Source organism: Pagrus major, chromosome 7, assembly GCF_040436345.1.
Source record: "Pagrus major chromosome 7, Pma_NU_1.0".
Taxonomy (NCBI): Eukaryota; Metazoa; Chordata; class Actinopteri; order Spariformes; family Sparidae; genus Pagrus; species Pagrus major.
In genome coordinates this window covers 10970444-10984531 of record NC_133221.1, presented here as the reverse complement: position 1 = coordinate 10984531, position 14088 = coordinate 10970444, and the positions used below count along the sequence as shown (strand labels likewise).

Here is a 14088-nt window from a genome sequence, read left to right as displayed (position 1 = left end):
TCTGAAAATGCACAGACTGGGGCTGTAATCTCCCAACATCATTCTGATATTTCTGGCCAAATATCCTGGCGGGAATCCTTTAATAAACTCTCCTCCGACCTGGTATTTCAAATGTGGATAAAATCCGAAATTTTAAAGTCTGATATCAGTCGGATCTGACTGTAAAATCTTAGAGCCTTGACGCACTTGTTCGTGCTGAAAATGTAGTCGTGCTTTCCCCCAACCTTGACTCCACTAAACACTTGACGTAAAACAGAGAGCTGGATACAAGAAAATCTCTCCTTCACTCTGGCTGCATTCCTGAACATATTGCTAGGATTTAGATCAGCCCTTGGAAGCTCCAGGGCAACACAGAACACAAACAGCAGTGCAAACCAGCAGCCGGAGTGGAAACACAGATTATAGCCCCATCACCGATGAGTGAAAGCAATGGGAACGGTTGAACCTGCACTGTAGCTGGACAGAAACCACACAAACACATGAATCAGCAGCAGTGATGTTGTGTTGTTTACACGGCTTCTGAAACTACCTCCCAAAGAATTTTCAGCCCAAATACTGGTTGTCAAAGGTCTAGCCAGCTGTGAGAAAGTCCATGTTTGACATCCACCCACGATGACAAAGAAGATGTGTGAGCAGTAGCTTCCTATCTGTGTTTAGCTGTTGACTCAGCCTCCACCTCGTCAGCGATCCATACACATACACACACACACACTCCCACTTGGCAGGAAACTAGTGGCAGCCTTTCAAACTGCTCTCCACAGGTACTACGCTACAAATTGCCTTCGATTCAGCTGCTGCATCAGCTGGTTTTGACAGCTGCAAGATGAATAATTGGTTCAACTGTGAAGAAATAAAGAATGAACAGGCAACCATGCAGTAGTTTGGCCTCGCTGCTTTGGTGTTGATCACACTTTGTAATGATAAAAGAGGGAGGGGAGTGGTGTGAAGACTTGGCTAGATTTAAGTAAACAGGCTTTTAAGTAAACATACATTTACAGTATACATTTAAAAGATGCTCTATCAAATCTTTCTCACTAACTGAAAATTGAGAACTACTTTTCATGGTTCCTGGTAATTCTGTATCCTGGGGAAATTATAACAATAGAGTCGGTGCAAAGAGTCTGCATCTAAGTCTAATCCTGTTCACTCAACAACGTTTCACTAACAGACATGTAAAAATACTAAGTTGTGTTTTTCTTTATGCTAGGCTAAGGTAACCCAAAATGCCGTACTATTCCTTTAAGGTATGTGTCACTAAATTCACCTTAATATCATCAACTAGGCTAACCTTGTTAGAGTTTTCTCGTAAACAAAGTTTCTGACATGTCAGCGTTACTCATCGAAACATAGTTTGTGTCGATCACGTTGACGCATTGTTGGATGGATAGGACAATTTTTTTTACATTCTGAATGTTTGCATCTATTCTTCTGGAAATGGACCACAATTTACTAGATGAACTAGGACTGGTTGATACAGCCTTTTATATATTTTTAGGCTTTATCAGAATACACAATATACATCTTTATATTTTAAATTCTTCTCAACCGCACTTCAAAAAATGATAGGACTGGGCGACAGAATGAAATATCACAATATTTTTGACCAAATGCATCAATATTACAATGGTGATTATTGGTAGCCTACTTTCACAAAATAGCCCATTAACACAATGAGATTTTTGATAAATAATCATTAGTAATGTGAATATAATGACTAAGTGGGTAAAGTATGAGAACAAGTAAAACAGTCTGGTAGGTTGAAAGAAACATACACCAATTTACTATAATGCTGCCTTACATCCAGGAAAAGACAACATGTATGTCCTGTCAGTATTTGACCAGTTGGGAACGAGACTCAAAACTCAACTTACTTACAAATCGGTCATTTAAACTATCATTTAAGACCATAAGGCAAGCCGTTCACTGAGGTATTTTTTTCATAAGCTTACATACAGTTGGACCAGTAAACTTGCCTCCTGCTAGCTGTTGGGAAAATTGCACGTTTATGTCGCTTCCACACTGGCTTCATTTTCCAGAGCCAGATGCTCTGTCCATATTTTCTACAGTATATGATACCAGCACACCTTAGTTTCACAAGTATGTGGTTGTTTATCCCTTCACTTCCTATTCACCGATCACACGGACAGAATGCGAATTAAGCACATGGCTGTGCTTCCACACCATCTTGATTTCTTTCTAGCTAAGGAACAGGAATCTTAAGCAATCCAAAGCGTGATGTTTCTTTTAATAGATCCCTGAAATGAAGCCATGTTGTCCTGCTCATGCTCTCCTGCAATCTAAATTGAAAACAGTATTATGAAATGTCAGACGGATCATAGCAGGGTTTTTTTTCCACGCTCTCTTTAAAAGTTCAATCAACCTGAGACGGAGCTGAAGAGTTGAGTTTGTTGATTTAAACGTAATATGGTTGCTTGAGCTGTACCATCCGACCCCCCTTGGAGTGGCCTTTACCACTAACAGCATCAGGTAGAAGCAACAGTGCTCATTAAAGCCATTATTATCCTTTCTTGTGGGACTCCAGCTACATCAAAAGGACACAATCCAACCTTAATAGGTCTGATTGAGGGAATCAGAAGTCAACAATGCCTGGCTTTTTTCCAGCAAGACTGCGGTCACACTGAGACGCAAGGAGGGCCAGTCCAGTCCATTACCGATGAAGGCAGTCTGCATTTGATTTTGAGTGCAGGTTGCAAATAGTCTTCGGCCATTGCTAGAGATTTATAGGGGGGTCTGAATGCAAATCATCCCTGCGCAGACATTAATCTGCAGGGGTATTTCATTAGAGGGGGCTTTGCAGGAGAGATGGAGTTCATGTGCTCGTAAATTTGGTTTGGCACACTGATTGTTCAGCAGATCGCCGGGTAAGTGAGTGGACGCCAGCAGCCACGGGAAACAGCTTTCTTCATCATGCTAGGATTTCCTGCCGAGGGGGCTCAAAACACACGCTAAAGCTGTTAGGCTGGCTCGGGGTGAACTATTTATTAACTTGCCAATCACTGCTGTGCTGCCCTCCGGGTGCAGGTACAGCTCAGTGAGGTGCAGGAGGGCTCGCTTTGGCAAAAACCTGGTACCCACAGCCCTAAACATGGTGACTTGCTGAGGGAGCTACGAGTCTTGTTTTCATGTATTTCTGTCTGTCATTGTAAAGTTCATTGTTGATTTTCCCTTCCATGTACAGTGCTGGGCTGTGAAAGAGAATTTCCCCCTGCGGACAATTAGGTCTAACTAACTATTTAACAGTCTACAGGCTGCATCCAGGGGATTTAGTAAGGGCAGCTGAGGTTAGCAAATTACGGAAGAGAAGCCAAGACACAGTCACTATAACCAAGACAGATGCCAATATAAAACCACCAGGGACTCGAGAGAGAGACTTCAGTGCAGGCCACAATCGACAACCTAAAAGAACCCTTATCAAATGCTTAAATATCTATTGATTAACTCCTCTGACCATTAAGTCCTCTGGCTTGACTCCAAACTCCTCAGAGATGTGCTGTGTAACAGACAAGATAATGTTGAAATGGACTGAAACTAAGAAACATACACAAATGGGCACAAAAAATGTAACATTAAATTTGCTGCTCTTCTAAAGGCCGTCAGTGTCTACAGTACACAACTCAAGCAGCATTATGTAACGTTTGTACCTTAAAAAACAGCTTGAAAATCATTTTGATAGTAGAGTGTCTTGTAACGTGGGGGATGGTGTCTCTGTCTCAGCCACTCCACCCCCCCATATCTCTTGTTTCTGCACTATGTAACTTCAGATCGCACAAAATGCCAATTTCTACACAACGTTGCTTTGATAAAACACTTTAAAATAACAAATTAATTTTCTTTAGATTTATGTTTATCAATATCAGCTAATCAGGTCTGACATGTTGATGTGTGCCTTATTTGTTTGCCATCCAAGTGTCTCTTTATGATCACATTATTGATTAGTTTCTTAACTGTCAAATGGGCTTGCAACTATCAATTATTGCCATCATTGATCAATCTGTTTGGTTTTGTTTGTAAATAAAACATTTTAAAAAGTCCATTTCAATTCTGTGGAGCCCCGAGATGATGTTCTCAAATTTCTTGTCGTGTCAGATTGTAAAGCCGACTGGGGCAATGTGATTTGTGATTTGGTGGTGAGGGTGAAGAGTGCAACCTCCCCTCACCTTCCCTTCACAAGCGTGTAGTAGAACATACGGTGGCTGCTTAAAACATGAGAGGCCCTCCCGAGAGCCGGTTCGTCATTTCTGGGATACCGTAGAAACGTGAATCGATTTTCTGAAACGTGATCTTCTGAACTTTCATTGCAGTCATTGATTCAATGTTAGCTTAGCAGCGAACTACAGCAGCAAATGAGACCAACCAGCACACACCGTACAACTTGAGAAGATGTTTACGGTATTTGACTTACAGTTACAGCGGGGCAGCTCAGTTGGAAAAATAGATATGATGGTTGGGAGGCCCACCTGCGACATCTGTTGGTTGAGGCTTGCCCCGGGCTTATATCAGAAAAGACATCTGGTCGCTGACCCACGCCACATTGCCGAGTCTCAACGCCATCACACCGGCCCGATCAAAAGATAATTGCCACCGGGCCGAACAACTTTTCTGGGGGAAACCCTGATTCTATATACAATTAGATAATAAAAGGTAAAATAAATAGGTTCAACACAGCAGTAAAACAGGAATGAATCACACTAAAATGGATTATCAGACCACTGTTTACAGCTAAACACATGTTTTTTCTAACTTTCATCTTTCATCAAAAACCGTTATTTACATAACCCTGCCGCTGCTTTAACTTGTCCACCACATACAACTTTAAGGTTGTGAGCATCAAAGCAGTTGTAGTTAAGCAGCAGCTGAATATGTGCAAAGAATATAAATCACTCTGCAAAATATAAAATACTGTACGCATTGCCTGTGGATTTTCTTTATATGTCTTTTTGTATCTCACAACCCCTTTGAAATGGTAACCAGGTCACATCCTGGCACACATCCTGGCCCAGATCCAGCACAGAATCAACAACTCAACTGCTTTGCTGCTCATTTATCAGCATTGAGCTCCATTAGAGCATTTACAGGGAGAGTTGGAGTTAGCAATGATTTGTCATGTAATTCATCAATATTTGATCACTCAAGATTACTCATGCTTCTCCACTGGCTGTGATTCATGCTGAATTTAAATGACTGCCTGAGAAAAAAAAAAAAAATCTATCTCCACAAACACTGCCGCCTCAGCCATCACACTGAAGTCTGACACCAGTGGTTATCCGAGATACAACACTCATCTGAATACAATTTTCCGTGGTAGTGCCTGCATTGTTTCAGCAAACTATTAATATCCAGCTGTCTTGTATGGTGTAATAGGTAGCAAATTACAAAAGGGCTACGGGTTTAAAGAATAGGTTTGAACACAGTTTTAGTAACATTTAAGAACATTTAAAACAAGGCTATGCAGAGAATGACAGATCAGCTCTATGTCATCCCAAATACTGTTTACACTCGGCTGGCTATCCAGGCCTGGGACGATGTTTGAATGCTAAATGTGGGCTGGCAGATGCATCCACCAGCGCTGAGATAAGAAATGAAAGCACTTGCGGACACTATTCCCCTCCGTGCACAGGTCAGATGACAGTTTCAGATCCTGGTGGATCCACTTCGATTAAACGAGCAGCCTCTGCTTCATAATGCAAGTAACAACATCCACTCTTCCAGTTTTATTCAGACTAACTTGATTACTTTGTTTCACTTTACTGATTAAAATGACCAACCAGAAACCCAGGTGTGTGTGGTTGAAAGTCTGCTTAAACGCTTAAGTCAGTCAGAGTTAAAAAGGTCCAATTTATTTTAACTATTGTACAAATTGGACCTTTAAAAAGGCTCTGTGAAACTTCTGTGCTGTGCTGGAAGCCGGTCATTAGTTTATGTTAGTGGTCTGTACTTCCAAACTAACATTAGCTACTGTTGTTCTCTGTTAGTGAAGCAGAGAGAGGCACTGAGACGAGGCACTTGAGAACGTGCATAAAGTCACATCCTTCTGACTGTCACGGAAATCCGACCCGACTCCTTCACAAAGAAATCCAGTCGAGCAGCATTTAATAACTTAAACAAATCATCCACAGGCTCGTATAGGCGAGAGAGAGACGTCAGGTTACGATCCGCTCGCACACGTCCATTATAAAAGTCATTAATACATTGCTACAAATTGTTACACAATTTGGCTCCGTTAGCTGCTCATGAAAAGTCATTTATGACTTATGTGTGCTATAAAAACTTGCCATCTTGTATTACTTGTCATTTAATTCCTAAGTGAACACAAGGGATACAAGAAACTGTAGAGTGCTGTTAAAAACAAACACCATTACGAGAGAAAACTGCATATGGTCAGCATATATACTGTCGGACTAAAGGGCTGACAAGGCAAACCTCATAGGGGCCATGAAAAGAAGAAACCTGATATGTGTGAGATGGCTAATTCTTGCCCGAGTGCCACACCAACCATCTCTATACAAAGACTTTCAATCTGAACTCAAGAAAGTGTGAATAAAAACTGGACTTCTTGCCACTGAGAGCGACTCCTCCGCTGCTGATTCTGCTCAACCAGCACATCGAGGTTACAATCACCTATGTGGACGAGTTTATAGATCCACATCGGGGTCAGTGCACACCAAGATGATTTCCAATACCAGCACAGCAGCCGCACATCCTGAGAACCTGACCGACAATGTTACCCAGGAGCCTGCTCTGCAGACCTCGCAGAGAAAAGTGTTGACTTGGCACCACAGGTCCCACTATCAGTGGTGCATCAGATTTCCTGCTCTCTGCATTTTGTTCCTAAAACAGAGTAGAGAGGAAAAACTGTGCAAACATCATACCAGGAAAAAGCTTTCCATTTACAGCCAACCTAAGATAGCAGCTAACAATCTCATGAATCATTCAGTAGCAGCAAATTCTGTATCTGTTACTTGTTTTGGAGCAGAATATGACTGGTAAACACGGTGTAAGTTTTCTTTTTTTCCCCCCTCCAGTCACTTAATGATGATATCTACAGCCAAAAGAGAACTGCAAGCACGGCTCACAACTATTTGCATATAGCATGAACAAACAACACACTGTACTCAAGAGGACTGTAATCAAAATAAAGCGTATACGGTAGCTGACAAACACGGGAACCGAGCACAAAAGAGGGATGTAAGCTTCCGACTGACACAGAAGTCTGACTGCTATTAACATCCCTTGTGAGAGTAAAAGTGCAAAGTGACTGGAAACCACTACTGCATGTCACCCTGCACACGCTGAACAAGAGCGTACATGTGATGGATTTAAACTGGTGAAGACATTTAAGCAAAAGAATGTAAAGCAGGGTTACTCAAGGCTACATAACATGCCAAGGAAAAATATACATAATATAGCCTCACTGCATCCTCACACCATCACCCCCTGCTATGTTTATTTTTCCTCCTAATAAAAGTTTAACACGCAGCGTGAGCTCAGCAGTTAGCTCTTGCCACAGCAATATGATCCAGAGTTCAACCCTGACTGGGTCCTTCCAGCGCATATGCTCTCAAATTCTCCCACAGGGTTCAGTGAAGTATAAACCCGTCCCTATAATCAGCATCAGGATGGAAAATGCCCAAATGCGTCTCCAGTTCTGTTTGGATTCCTGAGGTGGTGATCACAATTGTGGAAAAAAACATGATATGGGGATCTGTTCCAAGTTCAACTACCAAGGAATTACAAGGAAAGAGCTTTGCCTTCCTGAGGAACTCGGTGTGGTAAATAGGACACTTGCCAATGATTACAACCTCATATCTATCTCCTATGAGCAAAACCACAGTGTAAGAGGAATAGTATGAGAGTTAGATGAGAAGATCAACACCATATTGATGAGAGTTAGCTTAGCATACGTGTTTAGGCATAAAGATACATTTTTAAAACCCCAGTTTTTGTACAGATGCCACTGCCAGTAAGCAGATTTTTTGTCACCTCGACAGAGCCAGGCTAGCTGTTTTCCTGTTTCTAGTCTTTATGCTAAGCTAAGCTAACTGTCTTCCAGCTGAAGCTTCATATTTAGCACGCAGACACGTGAGTGGTATCCATCTTCTCATTCAACTTGAGACAAGAAAGCAAATAAGTATATTTACCTAAATGTTGACCTATTCCTTTTAAGGTAAAGGGTGCAACATGTAAGAAGTCACTACCTGTCAAAATCCCCTGTAGCTGCCACCTAGTTAGCTCAGTTAGCTCTGCAGCTACCAGTCTAGACTGGGAGTTCAGTTCAGAGAACCGGGGGAGTGTTGGTGTTTACACTGTTAGCACAGGAGCTTTGGCCCGGGAAAGGTCTGGGCTAGCTGGTTAGCATGCTAACTTCAGTAGGCTATACATCTTTGCAACACAATATGAAGACGTCATAATGTCATAACTGTTATTGTTTTCAAATTCTGTTGATAATTTTAATTTTGAACTAAAATTCGTACATATTGCACCTTTAAGCGACTGACGGCTGCAGGGACTTTTTTGTGTTTTGCGGATATCTCTGTTGATGTAACTGCTTTCTCCTGCTTCCTTACAGTAGGCGCCAGTCACTTCCTGATCACTAAGCTAAAATGACAACCACCATGGGAAGAGGGGATGAGGGCAGACTTGGCAGCACAAAGAGAGCTGTGTCCACATTCTTGGCCTGATGTAACAAAAAAAACTTTCAGTTTGTCCTGTCACTAGAAGCCGGATGTGCCTTGTCTCCATTAATGTGAATGATACTGTTATGAAGGACATCAAGGCAGAGCCAAGGTCTGAAGTGTGTCTGTTTAAACAACATTAGCATTTTCTATTTGCCGATGATGTTGATATAAAGATATGTGATCTTAACGTGGTTTGCATTGGGAGTGTTTTTCAGCTGTCTCGTTATGTATTCAAAGTGAGCGGCAACAGTGAGTCCATGGCACTCAGCTGAGGACAGAGGAGGTGGACATGTTAGGGAGTACTTTTCAGAAATTTTGACGGTAACAAGTCTCCATTTCTCCAATAGACCAATAAATCAGTCAGATATTTTTACCTGTCTTGTGTGTGGTGTGAGTGCCTATTCTGCGGTAAAGTTTTGCAATTTTCAAAACAAAGGTATGTAAATGTCATCATCGTCTAAACTTTCTGTTCTTAGAAACCAAGGAAGACCTTGTACTGTTTTTGAGCTAGGGCTGCACGATCTTTCCATAATAATGATAACAATACATTTTATTTATAGGCGCCTTTCAGAGCACTCAAGGACACCTTATGAGACAAAGTTAAAAAGAGACAGTAACGTATCAAATATCAATAGAATCATACAAGGCAATGGTATATGATACAAGCTAAACTCAAGAGGGGAAAAACTCAATGTATGCGTAATCACTATAGTCAGAAACAGACGGAGTATGCCAGTTTGAAAAGCTGTGTTTTGAGGTGAGATTTAAAAGTCGAGAGCGAGTCAATATTGTGAATGTCTTGTGGGAGAAAGTTTCAGCGGCTGAAGGCTCTGGACTCCGTGGTAGTCAGGCAGGCAGATGGTGTAGTGAGTTGGATGCAGAGGAGGATCTGAGAGTGCGTGAGGGGGTGTCGATGTGAAAAAGTTCAGAAAGATACAGAGCAGGTGGGTTATAACGGGCTTTAAAGGTGAGAAGCAGAGTTTTAAAATCAGCATGATATTTAACAGGGAGCCAGATGCTGCTGAAGAACCAGACTGATTTTTTCCAAGTCTGGCCACATTAAAGGAGACATATAATTCTCATTTTCAGGTTCATACTTTTATTTTAGGTTGCTAATACATTAGGTTTACATGCTTTAGTGCTCAAAAAACACATCAGTTATCTCACTCTGACCAGTGCTGTAGCACTATCTTCCCCCTCTTTCTGAAATGCTCTGTGCTGGATTCACTCTTAGGTGCAAAACTAGCTGCCTGGCAATTATGCAAATGTGTGACATGGTGATGTAGTGCGATGTCACAGAATTGAAGGCGGGACTACTGACGAGGAAATTAAGGCAGAAAAGGAGCTTCTGTCGGTGCAGACTTCCAAGACCTTTTACATGCATAAGAACCCGCTGTACATAACACACTGAAGGAAAGGAGGAAAATGAAAACGCATAATAGATCCCCTTTAAAATATCTGTTATTTGTATATTTCATAGTCTGGACCAGAGAGGTGAATCGACCACCTAACCAATCAGCAGACAGACACTGCCATCTCAAGATCAAGGTCGCTAGCATGGCTAAAAATAACAAATGTCCGCCACAAGTCATCCGAGCATAAGATGATGTAAATGGTTTTAACCTTCCAGCAGCTGCTCAGACCTCCCCTCGGAGGTTTGCAGTCAAAGACGGATTAGGAGACGACCCCAAGCCTGGGAATTCCTGGGAATCCCTCAGGAAAAATGCGTAAAGCTAGAAAAGATCTTCGCTGCTCTGGTTGGCTGCTGCTACTGTGTCGCTGACCTTGGCAAGTGGCAAAAAAATGGAGTACAGTCCAAGTACACACTATTTAAATCCCATTTCCTCTGTTCTGAAATGACCTTTGCAGATCTACGAGTCAGTCTTGCTTAAGAACACTGCATTCTTTAAATTGCTCGCCGCATTTAAATGACATTTTGAATCCTGTATCCTCCATAAACCACACTTTACATTATTAACAGCTGTCATATTTCATCAGGTTCACTGGGGTAATCACAGGCTCCTCACTAACTTCTCCGTCAGTCTACGAGATCTGGACTGAAATAGTGTTCAGACACTGTGACGGCACAGAATGAGGGACCAATTTTCCAGGGAAATCAGACAGAATACTCCAGAAGTGCCCGACAGCGATTTATAAACAGGGGGCACACTAAAGGTCAGTGTTACACTCTGTCCTAATCTCATGAGTCTGGTTTTATCAGCCCGCAAAGACGTACAGTCCATGAGTCATCAGTATTGATTTGCTGCCAGTGAACTTCATGACACTCACATGCCCCTGGCCGCAAAGGTCAAGCATGATCACATGATCCTGCAGACTGTCACAAGCTGAGTTAATGTCTGCATACTGAGGCAGTTTGGAGCTACAGCCATCCGAGTGTGAACTTGCGTAGGAGGGAGGGTAATCCTTGCGGGCGTGTCTGACTATCAACGTTTTTACCAGCACTCTCGATATATAAAGCTCTATGGCATCTGCCCTACCTGCTCTGCCCGGCCTGGGGCTTAACCCATCGCCTGCAGATAGGGGCCAGCCCTGTAACATAATTGAATAACGAATCCATCCCAAGTCCGTGCCTTTTTCACAGGGGCTGGAGCTATTGCATTCCATATAACATGGATTAATGTGCCTGTCCATGCACATGAAATCCTTTAAGACCTTAAGACCACTGAGGGCTATAGCATAGGAATAATTTAGACTTCAGTTTGCTGAAGTTACAGAACCTGACAAGTACAGGCGAATGAAAAAACAGCGATGCCAAAGCAGAATAATCACAGAATTTAAAATATGGATTGACCGATTTTGAAAAAAAGAGCTAAAGTAGGAGTAATTCTTTTATTATTTTATCGGCAATCGGACACAAAAAACACTGATATCTAAAAAAGGAAACTTAGTATCCAAGCATGATTTAGAAAAGATTATTCATGCCTTTATCTCCTGCAGGCTGATCTACTGTAATCCACTTCAAACTGGCCTCTCAATAAGACCATTAGACAGCTGCAACTCATCCAAAATGCTGCTGCTCAAATGTTAACACCAGGAAGTGAGAACACATTTCTCAGGACCTCAATTCTCAGATCCTTGCACTGGCTTCCAGTTGAACACAACATTGATTTCAAGCCCCCACTTATTGTCTATCAGTCTCTTAATGGTCCAGGCCCAAAATACATCATAGATATGTTGATGGTGTAGAAGACAGATCTGCAGGGACTGGTCAGCTAGTGGTGTCCAGAGTTAAATCCCAGCATGGTGAAGCAGCTTTTAGCCATCATGTTGCCCACCGTTTGAACCAGTTCCCCTTGGAACTAAGATCTGACCTGAACTGTAGCCATTTTTTAAAAGGTGCACTGTGTATGTTTGGGGAAGACATTTTGATCACAGGAGAAAGATCTTCATTGGCTGATATTTTTATGCCTTGACAAACTAAATAAACAAACTCTCTTTGTTTTCATGACTGAATAAACTGAATGAACAAACTAACCTTAAAGGACAACACAGTTTCATACTGTTTTACTTTGTTTATATTTGGCGGACCCTGCCACCTTTCTAGCCTCTAACAGTGTTCTGGGGACCTTATTTTCCTTTGAGAACTGCTTGTTTATTCACTTATGATAAATCTAAGTATTTCTGAGTTTGCATTATTACATCATTAGTATTATAAATATCAAAATTCTGAGTTTTTATTTATTTTCCAAAACAACATAGTGCCCCTTTAAACTAAACTAGAGACTGCACTTTTTTCTCCTGCTTTCAAATAACCAGTTTTATGGTGCTTATTTTGCCTGTACTAACAGGCCTCTGTGTATGATAACGTGCTATATAAATAAACTTGCCTTGGTACTGATAATCAGCTCAGCCCATAATCAATCTATATATGATTTAAACCTCCGCATCTTTAAAAAAGCTTTTGTACATGCACACATGCATAGAACCATTAACATGTCTGAATCAGTGTGTAATTTACATCATATCTCAATCTGAACTTGATCTGCTCATCATTTCAACTGTACAAACAGCTGAATACAACCACTAAAGTAAAAAGGTAACAGCTGGACTGGAGATCAGTCTGTGAGGGGAACTACTGCCTTGTCCACAATCACTCACAATGGTCAGACATTCTCTCTTGCATGTTTCCAGATATGGTCAGGAAAGCTCTGAGCTGTCCACCAATACCCATTTTCTGTAATTGTGCCATGCGTAATCCTCGGACCCATTTTTCCATCAGCAAACCCCAGTAACAGGGAAGCGTCTGATGCTCGTCTAGTTGCAACTGCGGATCACTGTGTGGCACTGTTGGACATGAACTACTTGTGGTCTGAATGATTTAGCAAGAATGACTTTAATCAACTACAATGTGTCACTTTTAAATACTTATGAAGGAAATCGGTTAAATATAGATTATTTGATTTTAATAAAAAACAACATGACACGATATCAGATCTTACTTTTCCTGTGTGATGTGCTCCTTTATGGCTCCCAGAGTGACCAGGCTGTTGCTGCCCTGCAGCAGCCTGCAGGTTGCCAGGTGCCGCTGGTACTGATCCTTCAGACAGGCGTTCTCCGTGCACAAGTCGGACACTTGCTGCTCCAGCTCCCCTATCCGTCCCCTCTGCCTCTCCAGCAACTCCTGCTGGGTCTCGATGATCTTGTTAAGCTCCTTCAAATATTCCACAGCCCTGGTAGGGTTCTCGGTCGGGCTTTCCATGTCGCTCCGAGTGCCTCTGGTTTTTGCGCCGTGGTTCCCTGTTGTCTCGGGGAGACGCTTCTGTGTAGTCCAGGCTGGGCTTCAAGCGCAACAATTCTTCAGTGGGTTGCGCCTTTTACGCCTCGCCATTGTTTTAAGTCGATGTGGGTGACAATTCAGGATGTGAAACACTCCCGATACGCGCGTTAGAAGTCCCCACAGCGCAACAAACTAAAAGCCCCTAATCACGCGTCAAGCTGCGAGTGTCAGCAGGCATCCAGACTATCAATCAAACAAATGTGGCACAGCGCACCGCGCGGATCGGACCTGGCTCCCCGTGAAGTCGGGCTCTTCCCCCTGTTGGCAGCGCGGTGTGACAGTTCCTCTACCTTTCGCTCCTCCATGCCGTTCCCGTGACTTTTCGTAAACAGACGCTGGCTGTCAAGTAGGCGGGGTTTTCAAGTTTTATGAATCCGCAGGTCGCATTGAGCGCAATCACGGCTTTGCAGCTGCTGGAGGATGGGAGGTGAATTTAGAGTTTGTGCGCACATGTTTTTTCCACCCTCTCCTCTGTCAGTTCAGTGCATCTACATGCGTGTTTTGTGTTGTGCAGGCGTGCGCATGAGCATGCATCCTCATACTGCACACAGAACATCACACATTTTGATGACAACTTTGCTGCATTGTAGTCCT

At 42.4% G+C, this 14088-nt stretch overlaps 1 protein-coding gene across 2 annotated transcripts in view; it reads right to left on the bottom strand.

Moving 5' to 3' along the window:
• The window catches only part of iqsec1a (IQ motif and Sec7 domain ArfGEF 1a), a 98392-nt gene extending 84643 nt beyond the window's left edge, over positions 1-13749 (bottom strand). Inside the window, exon 1 of one of the 2 annotated variants that reach the window (XM_073471049.1) lies at positions 13157-13749. In XM_073471049.1, the coding sequence (XP_073327150.1) occupies positions 13157-13416 (260 nt within the window). In that variant the 5' untranslated portion in view covers positions 13417-13749. The remainder of the gene's footprint in view (positions 1-13156) is intronic. The other variant, XM_073471047.1, reaches the window with a different exon arrangement.
• Positions 13750-14088: the final 339 nt, after the last annotated feature.